General features: G+C 40.8%; 2 protein-coding genes across 3 annotated transcripts; one reads left to right on the forward strand and one right to left on the reverse strand.

The window, feature by feature from the left end:
* Positions 1-474: 474 nt before the first annotated feature.
* On the reverse strand, positions 475-17,458 carry LOC139472357 (RUS family member 1-like). The gene is made up of 14 exons (XM_071254820.1): positions 17,227-17,458; positions 16,650-16,727; positions 15,254-15,368; positions 14,172-14,217; positions 12,614-12,646; positions 11,108-11,216; positions 10,906-11,007; positions 8,279-8,349; positions 7,186-7,370; positions 6,578-6,635; positions 5,147-5,220; positions 3,423-3,532; positions 2,390-2,435; positions 475-1,114 (listed from the first exon to the last, which is right to left on the reverse strand). The coding sequence occupies exons 1-14, from the start codon at positions 17,383-17,385 to the stop codon at positions 942-944; spliced, it is 1,359 nt and encodes a 452-aa protein (XP_071110921.1). The 5' UTR covers positions 17,386-17,458; the 3' UTR covers positions 475-941.
* A 92-nt stretch (positions 17,459-17,550) lies between these two features.
* LOC139472383 (uncharacterized) lies at positions 17,551-21,936 on the forward strand. Of its 2 annotated transcripts, XM_071254855.1 has the most exons (3): positions 17,568-17,629; positions 17,937-17,974; positions 19,245-21,936. In XM_071254855.1, exon 3 carries the CDS (start codon positions 19,252-19,254, stop codon positions 21,934-21,936), a length of 2,685 nt encoding a protein of 894 aa, XP_071110956.1. In that variant the 5' UTR covers positions 17,568-17,629; positions 17,937-17,974; positions 19,245-19,251. The 2 variants fall into 2 exon arrangements, with proteins under 2 accessions (XP_071110955.1, XP_071110956.1); XM_071254854.1 differs by lacking the exon at positions 17,937-17,974 and having other exon boundaries at positions 17,551-17,629.
* The last annotated feature ends 963 nt before the right edge of the window (positions 21,937-22,899 follow it).

A 22,899-nucleotide genomic window follows, 5' to 3' on the forward strand; every position in this document is an offset into this window, starting at 1 on the left:
CTTACTGACCGCCGCCATATACTAAAATATTGCTGAGTGCGGCGTTAAACCACAAACAAACAAACAAACAACAATTATTAAATTATTGATACAAATACTTCAATCATGGCCGGTCCATCATGATGTGGAAAACTTCAGCATGTCCGGAAATCATGTTTTCAGAAGTATTCAGTTAAAACAAACGTCCATGTCTATGTGGACAGGTTAAATCAGCATTAGAAATTGGCACTGGTCCTGTAGTCCTTGCCAAACTGCTCAATAGTTAAGGTATCATTAGGACCTGTAGAAATTTTCCATTTTTAAGGGTTTTGCTATATGTTATCATTTTAAGGACTAGTGGACTAAAACTGTTAGCTTCTACCAGTGGTTAATTCATAGACTCAAGAAGCCATTGTATCAGAAATCAATAAAATACACAAATGAATGACTTTATGACATTTAATATACAGACATAAAAATAAAACAGCAGCCCCATTTGACAAACACACCAGACTTAATAAAGATTGAATGTTTACATGAAAAAGTCTTTCCGATGCAATTCCCTATTTTGACCTGTATGAATGTTTCAGTGTTTTTCCAGGTGAACATTTGACCTGCCCTGTGTTTGTGATGTTTGCCACCGGTGGGGCAGGATATATTCACCTTTTCGTGAAAACGTTGTAAAATCACTATTTGATAGTGATTCAAAAAGACAGGATTAAGATTTAGTCAAAATCGTAAATTGACTCCGCTTTTAGAAGATTTCTGATGATAATGGAAATATTTTTTGTCGCTTCATATTTGAAATAATTTAAACCCAATTTTAAGTTCTAAGCCCAAACAACCTTGAGGATCATTTGGTGATGACATCCATCCCAGTTTTTCTCCATGTGAGTTAAAAAGTCACATACTGGATTCATCTCTTTAAAATCCAATCAATCGTTATAACAATGGTGTCTTGCTCAGAAGTCCTTCTTCCCTCCCAGGCCATGTGTGAAGTCCCAGTGGGCCCGCCACTCGTCTGCCCCAAGCAGCGCCCTCTGTGTGTCCCAGCCCTGTAGCTCCACCTGGTGGAGGAGTGCAGGAGCCATGGCCGCCAACTTGTAGGAGACCTGGAGGATCTTGTGTATGTTGTCTGGGGAGAAGAGTGAGTGAGTGAGTGAGTGAGTGAGTGAGTGAGTGAGTGTGGTATTATGCCGCTTTTAGCAATATTCCAGCAATATCACGGCGGGGGACACCAGAAATGGGCTTCACACATTGTACCGATGTCGGGAATCGAACCCCGGTCTTTGGTGTGACAAGCGAACGCTTTAACCACTAGGCTACCCGACCGCCCCTGGGGATAAGAGACTGAGAGTCATACTTCTGCAGCTCACAAAGTATTCAGGACTCTCGTGGGCAGTATGAAAGTTACACCATTGCAGCTCATAAAGTATTCAGGACTCTAGTGGGTATTATGACTGTTACACCATTGCAGCTCATAAAGTATTCAGGACTCTAGTGGGTATTATGACAGATACACCATTGCAGCTCATAAAGTATTCAGGACTCTAGTGGGTATTATGACAGATACACCACTGCAGCTCACAAAGTATTCAGGGCTTTAGTGGGTATTATGACAGATACACCATTGCAGCTCATAAAGTATTCAGGACTCTAGTGGGTATTATGACAGTTACACCATAGCAGCTCATAAAGTATTCAGGATTCTCGTGGGCAGTATGACTGTTACACCATTGCAGCTCATAAAGTATTCAGGACTCTAGTGGGTATTATGACTGTTACACCACTGCAGCTCATTAAGTATTCAGGACTCTAGTGGGTATTATGACAGTTACATCACTGCAGCTCATAAAGTATTCAGGACTCTAGTGGGTATTATGCCAGTTACACCATTGCAGCTCATAAAGTATTCAGGGCTCTAGTGGGTATTATGCCAGTTACACCACTGCAGCTCATAAAGTATTCAGGGCTCTAGTGGGTATTATGCCAGTTACACCATTGCAGCTCATAAAGTATTCAGGGCTCTAGTGGGTATTATGACAGTTACATCATAGCAGCTCACACAGTTTTCAGGTCTGTAGTAGGCAAACCAATGGTTGAAAGAGTGGTGTGTGTGTGTGTGTGTGTTTGTTGTTTAACGCCGCACTCAGCAGTATTCCAGCTATATAACGGCGGTCTGTAAATAATGGAGCCTGGACCACACAATCCAGTGATTTACATCATGAGCATCGATCCATGCAATTGGGATCGATGACATGCATCAACCAAGTCAGCGAGCCTGGATTGACTGGTCTAGACTCGATTATTTACGGACCGCCATCATATAGCTGGAATATTGCTGAGTGCGCTGTTAAACAACAAACCCTCCAACCATCCAAGCCTACATCTTGGCAAGTGTTACGCTCACCTTCCATCATGCCAGCAGCAATTTCCTGCATTTCTATACTGAGATTCTGAAACAAAAATGAGTATGGACAACAGCCATTAAAAACTATTGTTATCATGGTTATGGGTAAGTGTATGCAATTACCAACATTCCATTTATCAAGTATATATGAAGTTCATCATGGTCATATTCCAGTAACACCTCACATATGAGCCTTAATATCTCAAACATCGTAGGTGTGATAACATGTCTAGCAGCTTGTACATTTCGTCACCACTCGCCCCTTCACAAGAAGACTCGTCCCCCTATCGATGAATGTTATGTGCGAAAATATGACAAACCAATCAGAATGTGCATATGATTCCAAATACTCCGTCAAAGAATCCCTTAGTAATAGTTTTTGATTTTACATATGTCTAAAAATATACCCAAGACACAGTTAAATGTTTTTAATCATTCTGTATAATTCCGCACTTTCCATTGTGCTTTATATTGCATCTGAAATACCGTGTTCGACGTAATAAGCGCCCACGGCGATATTTGCTAATATATTGGCTGTTGAACAATCCCAATTAACACCCTTCGTGTGTTATATGCACCCTTAATTACGGGAAATTAAATTCTGGAAAAATATATCTGGCGTGTCTTATATGCACAAACTTTTCTTTAGTATCATTTCAGGCTGTCAGCCTAAACCACAAATTTACGATCTTTCAACTCTTTCACCAAAATTATATTCTAATAAGAGCCCCCTCTTTCTAATTTTGAGAGCGCTCTGGGCGCTTATTACGTCGAATACAGTATATATAGTATATGGGGAAATATATGTGAACCATTAACGAGTTGAAAATTGTTTTAGGTATTCCCGTTGCGCTAAGACAGAACCTGGTCACAAAAATGGTCATGAGAGGTGCATGAGTCGCTATTCAGCTTGTCCTGGAATAACACGAGTTGGTCACGAATGATAGCTTGTAGAAACCCTATTGAACATAATAGTTTAAAATAATCTTTCGCTAACATCATATTGACAAAGTGAAGTGAGATGCTACTGCACCTGTCTGTCATGGAGGTTATTAGCGACATACTCCAGAACCTCAGCCTGTACCAAACTCTGGATCTGGTCTGTGACAGTGCTGTCATCATGGAGGACGATGTACACACAATCTGGAACACATGACAAGCCTGATAGTGCAGCTGTTACATGAAACATTCTGCACTTTGTGATAAAAGCATGAAACTTGGCACAGTTATAGGTAATGATATACCAAAGATTTTCAGATACAAAGCCACCTAAAACAATCCAAAATTGCCATCAAATCCAATATGGCCACCAAAGAAGAATGAAATTCTAGTATATTGCATGTGAACATGACCCACAACCGAAATATATTATCAAAAATGAACATTTTGGAATGTACTTAGCCAACACTACATCTGTTAAGTTAATAAGTTTATCATAATAGACTATTTATGTTGATTTAGGTAATTATTATGTCAGGTTCTGAACACAGCCAGGACAGTCTGCAGCTCACCTTGCCACATACACAAAGTTTCATCTTAACAAAAACGTTATGGTTTTGGACGACAGTTGATATGGTGCTTCACCATTTTCCACCCACTCAGCAATTTTCCAACTAGCCAAACACGTTGTGTTGAACTTTAAACTTACAGTTGTCTCGAAGTAAAAGCTTGGTCTTTCTTCTTTATTAAAATTCCTTCAAATATGATTAATTCTGATTTCGTTAAATCTCACGTTAAGTCTTATATGAGCTTGTGATGCAGAAATGTAAAACATGAGCTGTTTTGTTTTATTAAGTGTATGTATTTGTACTTTTAATCATACATAAGTGGACACATACTTTGTATGTTAATTGATTCAATTAACTACTGTCACTGTTGCCAATAATGATCAATAATAAAAGTAACGTTGGACATTTATTTCATTTTCTCGTTGTTTGTTTCTCGCATATGGCCCAGTCGTCTAAGGCGCTGCGATTCGCTGTGCAGAGTTGCGTCCCTCGGGCACGCCAGAAATCTATGATTGTGGGTTCGAATCCCGGTTCGCCCCGATTATGTTTCTAGGTTTGTCAGCACCATACCTGTGCTCGCGGGTTTCACCGAAGTGGTAAACGTCTGAGACCTGTATCACTTCGGGCTTTCCTCCCACATCAAGCTGACACGCCGTGATATAACTGTGATACTGTTAAAAGCGGTGTTAAACCCAACTCACTCACTCAGTCACCTAAACAAATAACAGCATTGCATACATTGTTGAATGTGTGAAACAACCCTTGATCTTGACACTGAGAATAGTTAACATAACAATTAAAGATCAGTAATTAGAGTTAATTAACCAGCTGCCCTCTGCCCTTTTCCACACAATAAATGCCTGTCAGGGATTAATTCCCTGAGTAACCAACTGAAGGCATCTTCAGTGTTGTTAAGGTGACATAACTTGTGGATATGGTAATCAAATGGATGAGCAGACAGAAAAGAGACGTTGTGTATAAAAAAACCTGAGGCAGAAGCAGTCAGACTGGTCGTCGGCCCAATCGTCATTAGCTTTGAAATTTCACAGGGGGTCAAACACTGGATACCGTCTTAACCTCGAGGAATTTTTCATTTGGGTGTGATTTCGCCTGTTGTTTTTTTATGCTGATTTATGCTTTTTCCGTTTTTCAAATTTGGTCAAGCATTTCTGATTAAGTATGCCCTAAAGTATAAAAACTTGCAAAGTTGCTATGTTGACATTGTAGTAATGATGTATATGGTACTCACTTTTATATGTGTTGAGTGCTAACATATAGCGTCCATGTCTGTATATACTTTCTAACACATCCAGATCATGCATTCTGAAACCAACAACAATGAATATAACCTGGGCTCTTCACTGGTGCGTACCTGGGTCCTTGAATAGGAATGTACTCAGTCATACCACAGGGGCCTGTAGTCAGCAATATTACAGTTATACCACAGCGGCCTGTAGTCAGCAATATTACAGTTATTCCACAGGGGCCTGTAGTCAGCAATATTACAGTTATACCACAGGGGCCTGTAGTCAGCAATATTACAGTCATACCACAGCGGCCTGTAGTCAGTAATATTACAGTCATACCACAGCGGCCTGTAGTCAGCAATATTACAGTTATACCACAGCGGCCTGTAGTCAGCAATATTACAGTTATACCACAGGGGCCTGTAGTCAGCAATATTACAGTTATACAACAGGGGCCTGTAGTCAGCAATATTACAGTTATACCACAGGGGCCTGTAGTCAGCAATATTACAGTCATACCACAGGGGCCTGTAGTCAGCAATATTACAGTTATACCACAGGGGCCTGTAGTCACCAATATTACAGTTATACCACGGGGGCTTGTAGTGAGCAATATTACAGTTATACAACAGGGGCCTGTAGTCAGCAATATTACAGTTATACAACAGGGGCCTGTAGTCAGCAATATTACAGTTATACCACAGGGGCCTGTAGTCAGCAATATTACAGTTATACCACAGGGGCCTGTAGTCAGCAATATTACAGTCATACCACAGGGGCCTGTAGTCAGCAATATTACAGTTATACCACAGGGGCCTGTAGTCAGCAATATTACAGTTATACCACAGGGGCCTATAGTTAGCAATATTACAGTTATACCACAGGGGCCTGTAGTCAGCAATATTACAGTTATACCACAGGGGCCTGTAGTCAGCAATATTACAGTTATACCACAGCGGCCTGTAGTCAGCAATATTACAGTTATACCACAGCGGCCTGTAGTCAGCAATATTACAGTTATACCACAGGGGCCTGTAGTCAGCAATATTACAGTTATACCACAGGCACCTGTAGTCAGCAATATTACAGTTATACCACAGGGGCCTGTAGTCAGCAATATTACAGTTATACCAAAGGCGCCTGTAGTCAGTAATATTACAGTTATACCACAGGGGCCTGTAGTCAGCAATATTACAGTTATACCACGGGGGCCTGTAGTCAGCAATATTACAGTTCTTCCACAGGGGCCTGTAGTCAGCAATATTACAGTTATACCACAGGGGCCTGTAGTCAGCAATATTACAGTTATACCACAGGGGCCTGTTTATAAGAATATATATGAATAGTAGCCTTTAGCAATTTGGGCTAAATCATCAGGCCATTAAGGCCACCAAACTATTACACTATCTTGGTGTTTTTAATAACATACTTACTTTTTACAAACATCACTTAAAGATGACCCCAGTCTGATAGCAATCTTTCTTTTTATTGCTAAAAACAAAGAAAGACAGATGATGAAATAAACTATTTTAGTATGCATTTAGTGATAAAATACTGTATTTATATAAACAAAATGAAATGGACGAGTCTTTTAGGGCTTGTACAAGTCCAGACTTCTGCCTGTGTTGCTGGGCTAGCTCAGACATTATACCGACCCAAGGCAACCAGTCCTTGTTATATCTCCCAAATGCCAAGCACCAGGCAAAGTAACAACATTTACCATCTATTAACGTCTTTTGGTATGACACGGACAAGGAATCAAACTACCGACCTTTGGCTCACCAAGCATAGGCTCTATGAACTAAACCATGGAGGTAGTTTTGAAATATTTACTATGGCAACATATTAGGTCCATCTTGTGACTGCCAGCTGTCTCAGTACCTCCTGGTGTTTTGCATCTGTACAAGCGAACCAGCCGACTTGTATAGGTTTTACGAAATGGTTACTAGCCAATCAGATTGCAGGCTGTTATGACAAGTTATGACAATACGCCTATGACTCTTGTTTCCACATGGACTTTGGCTTGATGTCCGCCACTCACCAAATATGACAGGTTCCTGTTTGTTTACTCTCCGGATGGATGGAATCTCAGCTGACTTGAAATATGACTGTAGTAGAATATGGAGACGGGCTTGATTTAACGTTTCCATGACAACTGATGTAACAGCTGAGTAGTTGGCATACAGATGAACGGCAGTAAATACCAGATATAACATCCATATCACGCTGAAACACAGTATGTAACATCCATATCACGCTGAAACACAGTATATAACATCCATATCACGCTGAAACACAGTATGTAACATCTATATCACGCTGAAACATAGTATGTAACATCCATATCACGCTGAAACAAAATATATAACATCCATATCATGCTGAAACACAGAATATAACATCCATATCACGCTGAAACACAGTATGTAACATCCATATCATGCTGAAACACAGTATATAACATCCATATCACGCTGAAACACATTATATAACATCCATATCACACTGCAACACAGTTATAACATCCATATCACACTGCAACACCATATAAAACATCCACATTATGTTGCAACACAGAATATAACCAGCTGATAACGTCATATTTCACCACAAAACCATATATTAAACAGTAATACACACTGCAACAAGATATGACTCCTCTACATAACAGGACCGCCCCCGTGGTCTAGTGGTAGAGCGTCCGCCCGGAGAGCGGAAGGTCTGGGGTTTGATCCCCGACCGTGTCATACCAAAAGACGTTAAAAGATGGTACTTGTTGTTACCCTGTCTGGCGCTCGGCATTAAGGGGCTAAAACAAGGACTGGTCGGCTCGGAGTCAGTATACTGTGTCTGAGTGGGGTATTCATGTTAAAACTGCGGCATGGTATCTCAGTGAGCTAGCACTATAAATCGGCATCAGTCCGGACTAGTACAAGCAGCCACACAAACACACACACACACGTACATGCATGTCGCTATATAAGTGCAATAATCTTGGACACAACGTTAAACCCCTCCTCACCTCTACATAACAATGGAGCCCAGAAAGTACAGAGAGAATACATGATATTAATAATAACGTTTTTTTTATTTACAAACACACAACACAAGAATTTACCAAGACAAATACTTACAACTGATGACCAGTTACCATGGGAACCAGCACAAGATTACATATAAGGGCTGCTAGATTTACAAGTGTTTCCTGCAAAAATACAAAAAGACTATCTCATTACCAACAGTAATCACTGTGAGAAACAGCTTACTGTTACTGTCACACTTTGATATAAACACTGAAAACACACACACAATATTCTCCTTATCAACCAGTACCACCTTCATCTCACATCACAAGGTGTAGGATGTAGAAACCATTTTTCACAAGTGCTTCTCAATGTATGCAGATGAAACGTTGTGGCAGGCTTGTGGTCAGTGGGGTCTAAAATATGCCATACAATTTTGCAACTACTCAGACAATTATTACCCATTACAGCATTTTCACTTTGGAAATATTCTGGAATCATGTAGTAAAGGTTGAACGGTTGAATCAAGTTAAAAATTTATGATATTGCAGAAAACAAAATATGTTACACCTCACTTCCAACTAGATAAGGGGGCACGGGTGGCCCAGTCGTCTAAGGCGCCGCGATTGGAAGTGCAGAGTTGCATCCCTTTGGCAAGCCAGAAACCTATGATTGTGGGTTCGAATCCTGGTTCGCCCAGTTTGTCAGCACCATACCCATGCTTGTGGGTTTCACCGAAGTCATAAACATCTGAGACCTGCATCACTTCGGGCTTTCCTCCCACATTAAGCTGACACGCCGCGATATAACTGGAATACTGTTAAAAGCGGTGTTAAGCCAAACTCACTCACTCACTCACTCCAACTAGATAAATGCCAAATTTCAAAATATATGGCAATTAATGGGTTTTTTTTTTCATTTGGCTGCCACAGTGGCCATGTTCAAAATCAGATTGGAACATTGTGAGCAGTGTTTTAGAGACACCACAGCTAGGATCATTCACCCAGGATTTCAGTTGCACACACCTCGAGTTGCTGTTTCAGGGGAGATGGACAAGCAGTAGCACTAGAACAGGGAACACAGAAATATGTGAAGTAAGATATTTGAGCATGACTCAGCCATTTCTTCATTTATCATTATGAAATTGACCGCCTCCGTCGTCTAGTGGTACAGCGTCCGCCCGGAGAGCGGAAGGTCCGGGGTTCGATCCCCGACCGCGTCATACCAAAAGACGTTAAAAGATGGTACTTGTTGTTACCCTGTCTGGCGCTCGGCATTAAGGGGCTAAAACAAGGACTGGTCGGCTCGGAGTCAGTATACTGTGTCTGAGTGGGGTATTCATGTTAAACTGCGGCCTGGTATCTCAGTGTGCTAGCACTATAAATCGGCATCAGTCCGGACTAGTACAAGCAGCCACACAAACACACACACGTACATGCACGTCGCTATATAAGTGCAATAATCTTGGACGCGACGTTAAACCCCATTTCACCTCACCTCATTATGAAATTTGACATGAAGCAAGCATGTGGTATGCAGAATAACATGAAAGACATTTTGGGGTATATTTTGTGATCAAGCTACAACCTGTGTTTTCAATATGGCCACATCTGTGCATGGCCATGTTTCAGATCGAATCAGTATTCTGCGAGGTCAGCATAACTGGCTCCACAAGCCTTGTAGTTTCATCAGAGATGTGGAAAATGCAAAAGTGTACGACAACCGGATGACAGACCATGTGCCTCAACATGAGCTCACTTGACTTTCAGAGTTGACCTCCCTTGTTACGGCAGTTCCCAACAAAAATAAAAGACGTCCCTTCTGCCTGAGGAACACTTTATTATCTATGCAATCTTAGCCATGACAGTGATATACTTTAGATAAGGATATTTCTATCTTTCCATGAAACTTGATATTTATAATACATCAAGTGTATACATATTTAAATAAAAGGACAGTGACGTGGCGATTCACTGGTACATCAGTGCATCGTCTGCAAACTTTGCGCGATACAATACCTGATACACTTAATTGGGGATTGGCTCAAATTTAACCTCATATCAATTGTACATGTTGATCTCGCATGGATATGAATAAGCAAGTACAAACTATTTTTTTAATTCCTCATAACTTTCTTGGTCGTCTTTCGGATACCAAACCAGCTCAACAACAAGAATAACCAGCTTTTCTTTGCTACCTGTCATTGTACAGCATGTAAACTTTATTTCTTATTATTTTCTCATACTTGATGATGACTTGCCTCACGTGTCATGTTGATGGGTATTTAACTTCATAAGTGAGTCTATGGACTCTATTCTCAGTCTATTGACTGGGTTTTCTTCTTTTATCAAATATGCCGACGACCAGGGTTCAATTCCCGACATGGGTACAATGTGTGAAGCCCATTTCTGGTGTCCCCCGCCGTGATATTGCTGGAATATTGCTAAAGGAGCGTAAAACCAAACTCACTCACTCACTCACTCACTCTTTTATCACATCATGGCTCCTGATATGCATCGTACCATGTGACACCTGTACCGTGACATCCCTAATATCCCTATCAGCATCAGCAGCAGTTCCTCATCTGTTTCACGTCCTTGAAGCAAGAGCTTATTGTATACATTCTGGTCCATATCAATGACTACACAAATATCAAAACAGAACAATTCATTTCAAAAGATCTATTCATACAAAATATTTCCGAATCTGACACTATTTGATCAACAAGGTAACAATACCTGGCTGCCATCTTTAGCTGACACATCGGCCATGTTGTTTCTGCGAGCCTGATGCTGCGTGAGAGCGGCTCTGGTGGCGCCCCCTGCCACACCAACCACCGACTGCAAGCAAAGCCACCCTGGTGTTAGACACAATTACACAATAACGTGTTTCATTCATCTTCAAGTGACAGAATCTCGACATGTGTGACCTTCCACTGACCTTGCACACGCCTGCTACACACACAATGGGTGTGAAGTACTGCCGGGGGAAGTTCGGCGCCAGTATTTCCAGGAATATTGCAAAGTCATTCAGGATATCCGCAAACAACCTGTCAACACAGTATACATGGTATTACATGGTATATCCCTCTCATTTACAGCCTTCACAAAAGTCCTTAGGGAGAATCCATTTGATTTCCATGGGGGCTAGGTGGATTTTTATATGAACAGTTTCTTGGCAGTGGTGAAAAAAAATTAATACACCCCAAAAACCCAAACATCAAAATTTGTGTGTTAATAATTAAAATAAATCAATTGTTTGATGGATAAATAGTTTGGAAAAATTGATAGTTCTAAAAAAAATCCCCCCACCCCCAATAAACATTATAAAAGCATAAAAGTCAAATGAATGCTCCTTAAAAGAAATACAGGTTTACTGCCAGAACGACTGACCAATATACATCTGTTGCGCAAGAAAAATGGGCATCTTTGAGTGTTGACTTTGAACCATAATTTGAAAATTTTGAATATATTTCAATGTAATTCAAATAGATCCACTGTGACACAATGTGTGAGTCTCTGTATAAATATAAATCTGATTTGTATCTATACACTTGCTAATGTGAATAAGAAGATTTGAAAAAATAGAATATACATGGTATCCATGATAGTACAATTTATATCACAACTTTTGTATGAGTGCACACTCTTTATAGTTACACAGCATAACTAAAGGAGAAAAGTAGTGACTGTGAGTGGGTCTGAATAGTATTTCAGATATATAACAGCATGTAAGCTTGAAGTCAAGGAAAACCTGAAGTTGGAGTGAGTGAGTATGGTTTTACGCCTCCTCTAGCACAATTCCAGCAATATCACGGCGGGGGACACCAGAAATGGGCTTCACACATTGTACCCATGTCTGGAATAAAACCCAGGTCTTCGCGTGTCAAGCAAACGCTTTTACCACAAGGCTACCCCACTGTCCAGAAAAACCTAAAGTGACATTTACCACTTTGGTGAAACCCATGAAGACATGTATGGTGATGAAAAACCATAAATCAAAATGAACTCAAATCTGGGATTCAAACCCAGGATCCTGGCATGCCTAAAGGACGTAATTTCAAGCTGATGTAACAATTGGGCCACCCTTTCCTCCACCTACAGAAGTAAATGTAATACAACTATGATTTCACTATTATATCAGCACTTAACATCTAATACAGGCTCTAATAAATTGATTATTTACATTTCAGATATTCTTACCAATTGTGGAGAATGTCAACAGTTATTCCAACATGTTCTAAGATAATTCAGTATTTTCAATTTCTCATGGAATATCAACAAATGGACATTGCTGTCTTCATGGTTTTTACTTATTGTTATGGCTATCCACATTTTTTGCAAGACAATGTTAGGCAAGGTAGTTACTAAATTGAACAACCTTTTCCAAGAAAAGTATCATGAGATACCCATACAAAAAAACAAATCATAAAGTCTTAGATCATACCTCCATCTTTTTGCATCACAGTCAAGATTTGTGCTGGAAACAAACAATAACATGAAATAGACAAATCACCCAAATCCGAGCTTACATGTTGCATTTCATAAACTTATAAAGACATTTATAAAGAGATTGTCTGACAGGTGAGCATGAGTATGGTTTTATGCCACTTTTAGCAATATTCTAGACTAACATTTAGTCTCTGAATATTACACAAGATCCTTCTTGACTCTAAAAAAAAAAAATTCCCTATGCTGATTTCAGAATAGAGCTAGCTTGAGCTGGCTAGACTTGCTTTTGTATGCATTTCTAGATTTGGTTTTTTTCATAAAATAAATATATTCCATGGTGCAGGATATTCCAGCAATCAGGGATGTGAGCAGGTTTTCCCGAAAAAAGAGGAAAAGTCTAGGGGGGTCTGGGATGTGCCACACACACCCCCCCCCCCCCCCCCCAATATTTTCAAACATCTGATTACATTTTAAGCTATTTCGTGCAGTTTGGACAATATTCACACCATGAAATATAAAAAGTCAATGACAAAAGTCAATAAGTCAAATAAACAAAGATGGCGGATGTGCAGTAAAATTTCGAAGTTAAATCAGTACTTTTAAAAAGCTTCCGCACACCCGGCTACCCGCCAGGTCTGGTAGCAATACTGCCATAAACTTCACCCCCCCATCCCCCAGACACAAGGACAACTGTCACAAGCGTGCAATGTCTGACCCTTTCCCCACGTTGAAGCATATTGAAAAAAAACTAACCTTGTACTCACTTACCTTTTGTTGAAAAAAGCAAAACTCCATTGCAAACATAAGACATTAGTACAACATATATCCCCCTGTTATGGGTTTCCGGATGTTGAAGAAACATTCATAGTTTTCTCACTAATCACATGAACAACTGTAAATTCACTTATAGGCTAAAAGACAACTTTATCTTAAAAACAAGTCATCATTTGAGTATTTACAATTTGTGTGTGACGCCACACCCCACATTATAGTGCAAGTATTCGTGATAGTAGACGTATGATGTCCAAAAACCTATGATGCTGAAAGTTCTGATCGAAAACAGGACAATTCGTGACGGTTGTATGGTTTTCAATAACATTTTTCAGAGTGTTTTTTTTTTATCTTCGATTATATTTTAACGTGAAAGATGATTTTTTTCAAGGACTACTGTTTTAAAAAACTCAATTTTCCACCTTTCCGCGGATATTTCTACTTCCAGGATTGACCCCTTGACTACACCAAGACTGACCTCTTGGCTACCCCCGGTGACCCCTTGGCTATCCCAGGATTGACCACTTGGCTACCTCCAGGTTTGACCCCTTGGCTACCCCCGGATTGACCACTTGGCTACCTCCAGGATTGACCACTTGGCTACCACCAGGATTGACCACTTATCTACCTCCAGGATTGACCACTTATCAACCTCCAGGATTGACCACTTGGCTAACACCAGGATTGACCACTTATCTACCTCCAGAATTGACCACATGGCTACCCCAGGAATGACCCCTTGGCTACCCCAGGATGATAACAGAAGAATAAAGCAGCCTCACCCCTGTATCCAGGCGAACACGATGCGTCCCAGCATCCCGGTCCCATCTGCAGTAACAACAGTACCATTCACAAGGTTATAACAACAAAAGCCTTTGTTTTGGAACACCTACCCAACCCTGCTAAAGAGCTGACACTGAAATTATTTCATTGACAGCTTTAACATTATTGCCCCCACCCCCCACCCACCCCAAAAAGGACCAAAAAGTCCTTCCCAAAACCTAACCAACTTGATATAACTGGGTTATGTTTATTAAAATAAATATTCTTCATGATGGCCAAAATAACTACTGTAAATCGTGAAATTAATGCGTCTCCAAAAGAATGCGACCACTGACCCCTAGCCAAAAATGAATGCGACACCTCCCCCCCCCCCCCCCTCCCTTTTCAAGAATCAGTGGATCTATATGTAAGGAAAATGCCTTCTGTCAGGTATACAGGAGAATCCTCACCTTAATCCATTCACACACCAAATAGCACCGCTTATTAGCGCTGAGTAGAGTACTGCCACTAAAACAATACATAGTGTTTTCCTAAGAACAACATATACTTTTTGTGTATATTCTGTATTCACATACGTGAGTAGAACTCTTGTCTTAGCCCCAGCACTGACAATTCACAGGATGTAAGTAGTGCTTGAATGGCATTGTTTATATACTTGTTAAAAGTGCTGCTCAATAAACAGTGATATGGAATACATAGTTGTTTGTTTTTAGCGTATGTCTAATTTGTTTTTTTTGCTAACCAAAATGTCTTATTGTTGATATAAATGCGATGTTTATTAATGCAAGCAAAGACCACTCGCATTTTTCACATTTAATTCAGGCTCGCGTTAATTTCACGATTTACAGTATTTACTTCATATTTTAACCTTACATCTTCTGGCCAGTTGGTTCTGACATACATAACATCTGCTTATAACATAAATAACAACTGCAAAACATCAATAGCACTTCTTTCTAACAAAAGTGGGGGCTATTCTTTCGATTAGAAGTAATTGCAATTGTTTATTGAAGAGCATTTCCTTCAGGATATCCTTGCTACTTTGTGTGACACTGAATGTCAGTTGTTGTTTCTTCAATACCTTTTAGCAGCCAGGTCATTGTAGCAGCCAGCACCGTGGCAGTTTGGTCTCCTACACCAACTCCCTTCAACATCGCCTGTGCAGCCATGGTACCTGTGATACTGCTTGCGAAAGCCTGGACAGAAACAAGTCGTGGAGTCATAATTTACACAATTATTACAAGTTACTTGTGTCGAAAGTGGGGTGTACAGAGATTTGCAGGCTGAAATGGATTGTACACCAAAAGATCAAAGACTACATAGAATACATAGAATGCCCTGTACTAATTAATATTTGAAAGTAACCAGTTACTTTAACATTGTTTAATTTGGAAAGTTACCAGTAACTTTAATGAATCCCTGTGGAGAATCTGGGTAAGAATAGGTACCAAGCAACCTATGCTAAGAGGTGGCCCAATGGATCAGGTTGGTTGGTTGTTTAACGCCGCACTCAGCAATATTTCAGCTAAATGACAGTGGTCTGTAAATAATCGAGTCTGGACATGAGAATCCAGTGATAAATATCACGAGCATCGATCCGCGCAATTGGGATCAATGACATGCATCAACCAAATCAGCGAACCTGACCACCCGACCCCGTTAGTCAGCAGTACATTGGAGAAATCCTCAGACCCCTCAACACCAGATGCAAAGAACATCACACCTCTGTCAACAAACTCAACCTGAAATCCACCATTTCCGAACACATACTGAAGAACCAAAACCATAACATCAACTGGGAAGCCACCAAAGTCCTGTCTACCAACAACAACAACTGGCGACAAAGAAAACTACAAGAAGCCATTTACATCAGGTTGGTGGGTTGGTTAGTTTGTTGTTTAATGCCACACTCAGCAACTTTCCAGCTATATGATGGATGACATCAAGAGACACCAGCCAGGGCCAGGGCACCTATCTGCCTAGTGCTTGGGACTTATTGCTTTGATCTTTGTCAGTGTTAATTATCTAGCTGGCTTCCTTTCGTCCTCATTGCTATTTCCATTATTTTACCTATCAGTGTTAATTACCACTGGACTCCCGTTTTCCCATTGTCCATTACTAATCAATGATAATTTAAGGGCTTGCTTCCAGTTATCCATATGTAACCATCAGTGCTAATTACTGTAAACTGTTGGCTTCCATTGTCTTATGCTAATCACCTATCAGAGGCAATTGTTTGTTGGCCTCTCATGTTAGTTTCAACCTTTTGTTATCTTATTACTCTTTTAATATGCCCTCTGACTCATAGTATGAATTCACTTGATGAAGGAGTAAGCATATACTCCATAACGTTGTGTTTCCTCACAATAAAGAACTTGACATCCATAAATTCTATTCCTCATGTGTATCACTTCTAAATGTCATTCAAAGACTTGTCTGAGTTTGTATAACAAAACAATAGAGAGAAAAGAACTGACCTGCACTGTGTCCCAGATTTGGTAGGTGACATAATCCTCACTCACACTCTCAGGGTAGCCTTGAGGTAGAAACACGGACTGAAATCACAACAACATTGTCAGCATGGATGGTGCAGATTGTGACAGTCAGACTGATTCACATCCAGCTTCACTGTGGGCTTCAGTGCAGTTAAAGGGTTTAAGCTGGTCCACCTGTCATCTCTCTGACTCATGGTTCATGCATGGTTATTGTCTCCACACTTACTATCTGACCCATTGATACTTTTTCTATCACATCTATCATGCTGTAGGTTCTACTAAAGTTTGTTTGTTGTTTAACAACGCACTCGGCCATATTCCATCTATATGACGGCGGTCTGTAAATAATAGAGTCTGGAGCAGGCAATCCAATGATTGACATCATGATCTTTGACGAATCATGGGCGAATGAATTTCGTATTTAGTATTTGGGACAATAGTTGTGTAATAGTCCTATGACATGAATACATAATTATGTCGATTATAAAATGGCTGAACATGTTTTATTGGTATTCAACAATCAAAATGCTGCGTGATTCTAAAGAGTTCAACTACCCACTCGAAAGAACTGTGACACAGAAGTGTATTTTGGTGATCTGTCAACAACAGACAGCTGACCGTCTGACTTCCTAAAATAGTCTTTCTTCAGAGGTGTTGATCCATAAATTTCCTGAAAAACAATCGTATTCTGCTTATCCTCGTTCATTTCGACAATCATACAACTCTAAATCCAAACTGCATCAACTTCCAAACATAAACAAAAACATTAACGTAAACACTGCCGCGTGTGCAAGGGCGCAGCCATATTGTTTACCAGCGCATGCGTACCAAGTTACTGAATTTGATTGGTTCTGTTGCGAACCGGAAGCGGTTTTGCACCAAATTCAAAGTGCAGTTGCTGTGTGTTTTCTGGTGGATGTGATGTTTGGCCCAAAATGGTGTTTAATTAGCTCTTATACATGGTTTGTATTATCACCATTTTGATTTTATTAAACGCTTGATATGCACAAGTTGGAGGGCGAGTTCTATGAATTCCATATTTCCCCAACTAGGTGTACAAGACGATGATAAATCGATCAAAGTGACGTCTGCCCAAAGCTTTGTCATAATTTGTAAAAGCAGTAGTTATATCTATACGACCCAGAAGAGAGAAGAAATCGTAGATCATACTGAATGTAGAATGCACTTTGCCAGTCCTGTTTTGTTTATGTACTGTAGAGTTATATATCACAGTTTGCAACTGATGAATTATTTGTCTGATGCTTGCAGACTGGTGTAGGGGTCTAAACACATGGGCGTGGATGCAGGTCAGGTATCTTTTCTCCTTTCAATCGCCAGTTTCAGCCTCTCAGCACCCTAATCGGCTTCCAAGTTTGTTCCAAATATTACATTCCTCTGCCACATATGATTATAGATAAGGGGTATGACAATAAAGTATCCCTATTAGATAATCGCTTGTGTTTTGTGAACATAAAGAGTGTATATTGGCCCTACCAGGGCAGATTTGTGACCCTTGCAGTGTCTCAAATTGACAGGCCTTCCATTCCTTCCTGGTGAAAGAAGTGGCATTTTAAGTTCTTAAGTTACATGTCTTAGGATTGTTCGTGTAGAAATACTAGAAACTGACTTGCCAGGGATCAATGTTTATATCTGCAGTGTGATAGAAATCTCTTGTTACTGAATGTTTATATTTGTCTACATGGTCTAAGGAAAGAGAGGGCCTAAGGCACATTTACCACCTTCATGTTCACATGATCATTAGGGTTATAGCTTGCCTCAATATGTTGCATCCCTTACCCATAAGGACATTGATATTGTGATTCAAATTGTATGCAAAAGAATAGGGTTTATTGGATTAATTCAAAACTCTAAATTGAACCATGTATGATACATGTAATCAGCATGATCAGATTTGTTCAGTCAAATGTTCGGACAGTCCATGACAGACTCTTTACTCAATCACCTACAAAAAAACAAGGACACGTTTTCTATTTTATATTGGTACAGTAGTTACACAGAGAGCCCTGTTCTAATGCCTCGGATGCTTAAGGGATTCCAATTTAGAACTAGTCCACAGCAACCTATGCTGGTCGTAAGGGCCAACCAAATGGATAAGGTTGTCAGGCTTAGCGGCTTGGTTGATTGCATGTCTTCGTAACACAGGTTGTGAATGGTTGCACATGATCATGATGATATAATCCATTTGATTGTCTGGTCCAGACTAGGATTATTTACAGGCCGTCGTCATATAGCTGGAATATTACAGTGTGAGACGTTAAAAATGTTAAAAACAGAATAAAACAAACTAATGCCTTGGACTCCCAGTTTATATTGCTGAGCATGCTGAGAGTCCCATGTTTGTGTAGCCAGCCTCACACTATTTTAAATGGTGTGGATCATTGCTCTTTATATCAACCATTGGTTAAGTGTGCGGTTTGTGTTGGTCCAGCCTCAATCATTATCAATAATTTACATGTGGCTATCATAATTGATATATTATTAATTGCTGAGGGTGGTCTTAAACAACAAATGAGGTAGGTTATCATGGTAATTTATATTGTCTGTTTTTTGTTTCAGAATACTAATGATGAGTGAAAGAGAAGGAAAGCGTGCACGTCGACGGAGGTCAATCCGGCTCCATCGTCAGTCCTCTGTTCCCCTTCTCCCTCTACCTCCCACCAACTACGAGGACACAGAGTGTCCAGAGGGGGGGGGCCCAGACAGCATTGACATCACCTGTATGAATGTGTCTGTCTTCAGTGCATCACAAATAGCACATGAAGATGATGGGGGAAGCTTCTGGATAGAGGTTAATGAAGATACAAGGCGGACCAGAAAATCGAGAAGATCCAACATTGGGTTTCACGTGAACAAGGATGTGCGTGACTCTTATGATACTGCTGAATCTACTGATGCTGCAAGTGCACCAGTTTTGTTTGACAGCTCAGAAAGTAGGGCAAACATGGTGGGTCAAAGTCAGTGTGACAGCCCAGATATAGAGATACCCAGACTGCCGTGTGCTGAGGAGTCACCTAACTTCATAACACCAACCATGTATCACACGTTAACTGAAGATAGGATTCTGGGGAGATCAGAAACTAAAACTCCTGTATTGAGTTCTCATGGTTACAAGGCTTTACCATGTGTCCGGACTCCATCTCAAGAAATATTTGACGGATTTGACGACGCCTTTATGCTGGGCACACCAGTCAGTAGCCAGGAAGTTGACCAGGGTTGTCCCCCTTCCTGTGAAGATGATAGCGAGGACAGTTTGCTCATTGGTACGCCTGATCTTGCAAAGTTTAAGAAAAATATTCGCTTCAGGTGCTCTCTGGACCTCTCAGAGCTTGACCGTACACCAGTGAAAGGGGAAGATGTTTCTGCAGACGTCTCCCAAGATTCAGTTCATGAGTCGCCCCTTGTGGGTTTTGTGTATGACAAACTATCAGCCTCAGATTTAGTGAGGAGAAAAAGAGCCAAGTCACATCGCTGTAGCAACGAGAACACCAAAAGTGACTACCCTCAGGACCGAAGAGTGTCACTGAAAAATGGTACTCCAAGGCGTATTGTTGACGACATCAGCAATAACACAGATGATCAAGATGATCGAGAAGTCATCTTTAGCAGTCCTGCAGTTGACCCAGGGACTACTAAGAGAACTTTAATGTCCGTGGGACATGTAAATGTTTCGATGCGGAGCAACAGGTCGACCTCCACCACCTCCTCCTACACCAGCTGTGTTGAGGACAATCTCAGTGAGCCAAGCACTCACTCCTTTCTCCTAGACTCACCAGCGTATGCTTCCCCTTCAGACAAAGGTGTGGTAGATTCACCCAACACTCCTGCTCCTTTGTTGGAAGAGTCAAGTGAAGACACTAAGTCAACACCCAAAACGTACAGAACCCTAGAGACACAAGTTACAACACCTGTGACACACAGAGATCCAGAGACACAAGTTGCTGTTATCCCTGAATGTTCTGATACAAGAGATCCATTTTCAGCAAGCCCCATTCCAGCCAGAACTGACTGTGTGGAGAGTGAACCCATTGAAAGGGTATCGGAGACTGGGGGAGATTCAAACAGCAATTCCAACACGGCAGCTGAGGAGGCGGAAATGGAACAAATGTCGTCCTCTCACCCTGAACCTAAAGGCAAGGAGCGTAGCATTACTTCTGAAGTGTGTGACTTGTTCCGTAATCTGGCAAAGAAATTTTCAAGCACTGGAAAGAAGGGGAGGAAATCAACTAGCTTGAAGAAGCCCAAGAACCGAGGAAGGTGGAGGAAGAGAGAAGATGCTGGCTCATCAGGTTCTTCCGCTGATGTCGTGTCTGGTTCTGCTGAAGAGTCTGTATGGTTCAGTTTCAGGAAGGGGCTCTCAGAGCAGCCTACTCCGAATGTGGAAAAACACCCAGCTGAAGATGTATCAAAACAGTCTCTAGACTTCAGTCCATTCCTTGCCTCTGGCCAGAACAGCGCCAGTTCTGATGAACGAGCTGAGCCACAATCGCCAGTCTGGAAAGTCCAGAGTAGTATCTCTAGTAGGGATGTAGTTGTTTGTGAAAATTCAGCCTGTGTGAATTCACCGCTCCTTAAAGAAACAGTCCTTCTGGAAAAATGTGTTAATGTTGTGGGTTGTGAAGCAGTGGTTGATGAACCAGCTCAAAAAAGGCGGGGAAGGTCAAAGCGGAGATCAATAGAAACGACTGTTCTTCAAGAATGTGAAAACTTAAGTGTAAGCGAGCCAGAACCAAATAAAGAGGAAGTTGAAGAAACGTCTTCACTTCGAAGGAGCAGGCGATCCCGTAGGAGTTCCCTGGAGATTTTCCGCTACCAGTCACACACTCCTGATGATATTGTCGTAGAAGATCCTCCATGCACAAGCAGTCCAGAAGAAGCTGCTCCTGAAGTACAGCCCAAGAAGACAAGGAGTCGCAGAAAAGCAGCTGCAGCTTTGGAGGAAAACCTAGAAGATCTGTACAGAAACAAGAACTATAAAGCCCCAGGGGAACGCATGTGGGAGACATTGTTTGAGTCTCCAGATAAGTCCAAGAAGCCAGAGCTTATCATGAGCAGGCGCAAGTATCGGAGGTCCCTTGCTTTCGAAGTTGTCCCCCCTTCCAAGATAAAACGCCGCCTTCAGAGGGCCATGTCTCAGGGCTGGGACGTTACGGGGAGGAAAAGGAAGATCGTTCAGCTGGAGGAAGTGAAGATGAAGATTGCTGCACTTAGTGCAGAGATAGAAACAGATCACGAAATGATCACCATGTAAACAAGTAAATAACATTTTATTTTTTCATGCATTGTCAGTAATTTAGTCTTTTAATAGAGAATATGCATAAAAATACTTTGTTGGTTATTTTTTCTCATCAACTGAAGGTCATGGTGAGCTCTGGGGTTCGGAATTGCCATACTTGGCACTCAGTCCTGTCAGACAGAGCCACAACTGCAAGCACTAATAATTTTCTCCAGAACTGTAGTTACATTACCATGGTTACATAGATTTGTCTTGGACCGTAAACCAATTGCACATGGCCCCAAGATAATTCAGATTTGGAGAAAAGTGTTACTTTCTGAAAGTAAAATTTATTTCAATATTGCATATGTTTATTGAAGCTTTGAAAAAAATACTTGGCTCATACATTGGTTCAGTTATCACTGAAGTACAAGTCACCTTTGCACAGCTCAAATGTTTGCTATTATAACCTGTGTTAAGAAAAAATATATGGTAAATCCTTGGGAATTGGGGATACATGTTTGTATTAAATGTTTGTGTTGGTTATATATTCATATACAAATATGTACCTCGGGTATATTTTTGTAGCAATCTTGCCAACATCAGCCACAGTGGTAATGGTTGTCCTGAATGTCCCCACTGTAATAGGTCATCATTTTACCAAATCAGGTCCTGTTCCTATGGTTACCTATGGGGCACCTTGCCTGGTGACAATTCACCAATTTATTTCCAGGGTATAATTCTGGCCACAAGTGTGCACATTATGAACTCCTGAGATATTGCTAAAACGTTCAATTACTGAACCTGCTCAAAGACACAGAATGTGTTATTGACAATTACCTCTATCAAATATATTTTTAGGATCTTTCACAAACATCCCCCCTCAACGTAAAATTCTCAATTGTTTCACTTCACCTCCCTTTTACATGACAACTACTTCGATGACCTTTAAGGTGGTTGGAACGCAGCACTACTCCAGATTTCATATACTCCAAAACC

The sequence above is a fragment of the Haliotis cracherodii genome, unplaced genomic scaffold (assembly GCF_022045235.1).
Source record: "Haliotis cracherodii isolate W230 unplaced genomic scaffold, xgHalCrac1.p SCAF_24, whole genome shotgun sequence".
Taxonomy (NCBI): domain Eukaryota; kingdom Metazoa; phylum Mollusca; class Gastropoda; order Lepetellida; family Haliotidae; genus Haliotis; species Haliotis cracherodii.

Bases quoted from the DNA above. Each gene is read 5' to 3' on its own strand.
- LOC139472357 (XM_071254820.1), bottom strand. From the start codon at position 17,385: ATGATTGTCGAAATGAACGAGGATAAGCAGAATACGATTGTTTTTCAG. The intron at 7,371-8,278 runs GTAAGTATTTGT...ACTGTGTTTCAG, and splicing joins ATGGTAACTGGTCATCAGTT to CGTGATATGGATGTTATATC. The intron at 3,533-5,146 runs GTGAGTACCATA...CATGTGTTCCAG, and splicing joins AGCACTCAACACATATAAAA to ATTGTGTGTACATCGTCCTC.
- LOC139472383 (XM_071254854.1), top strand. From the start codon at position 19,252: ATGATGAGTGAAAGAGAAGGAAAGCGTGCACGTCGACGGAGGTCAATC.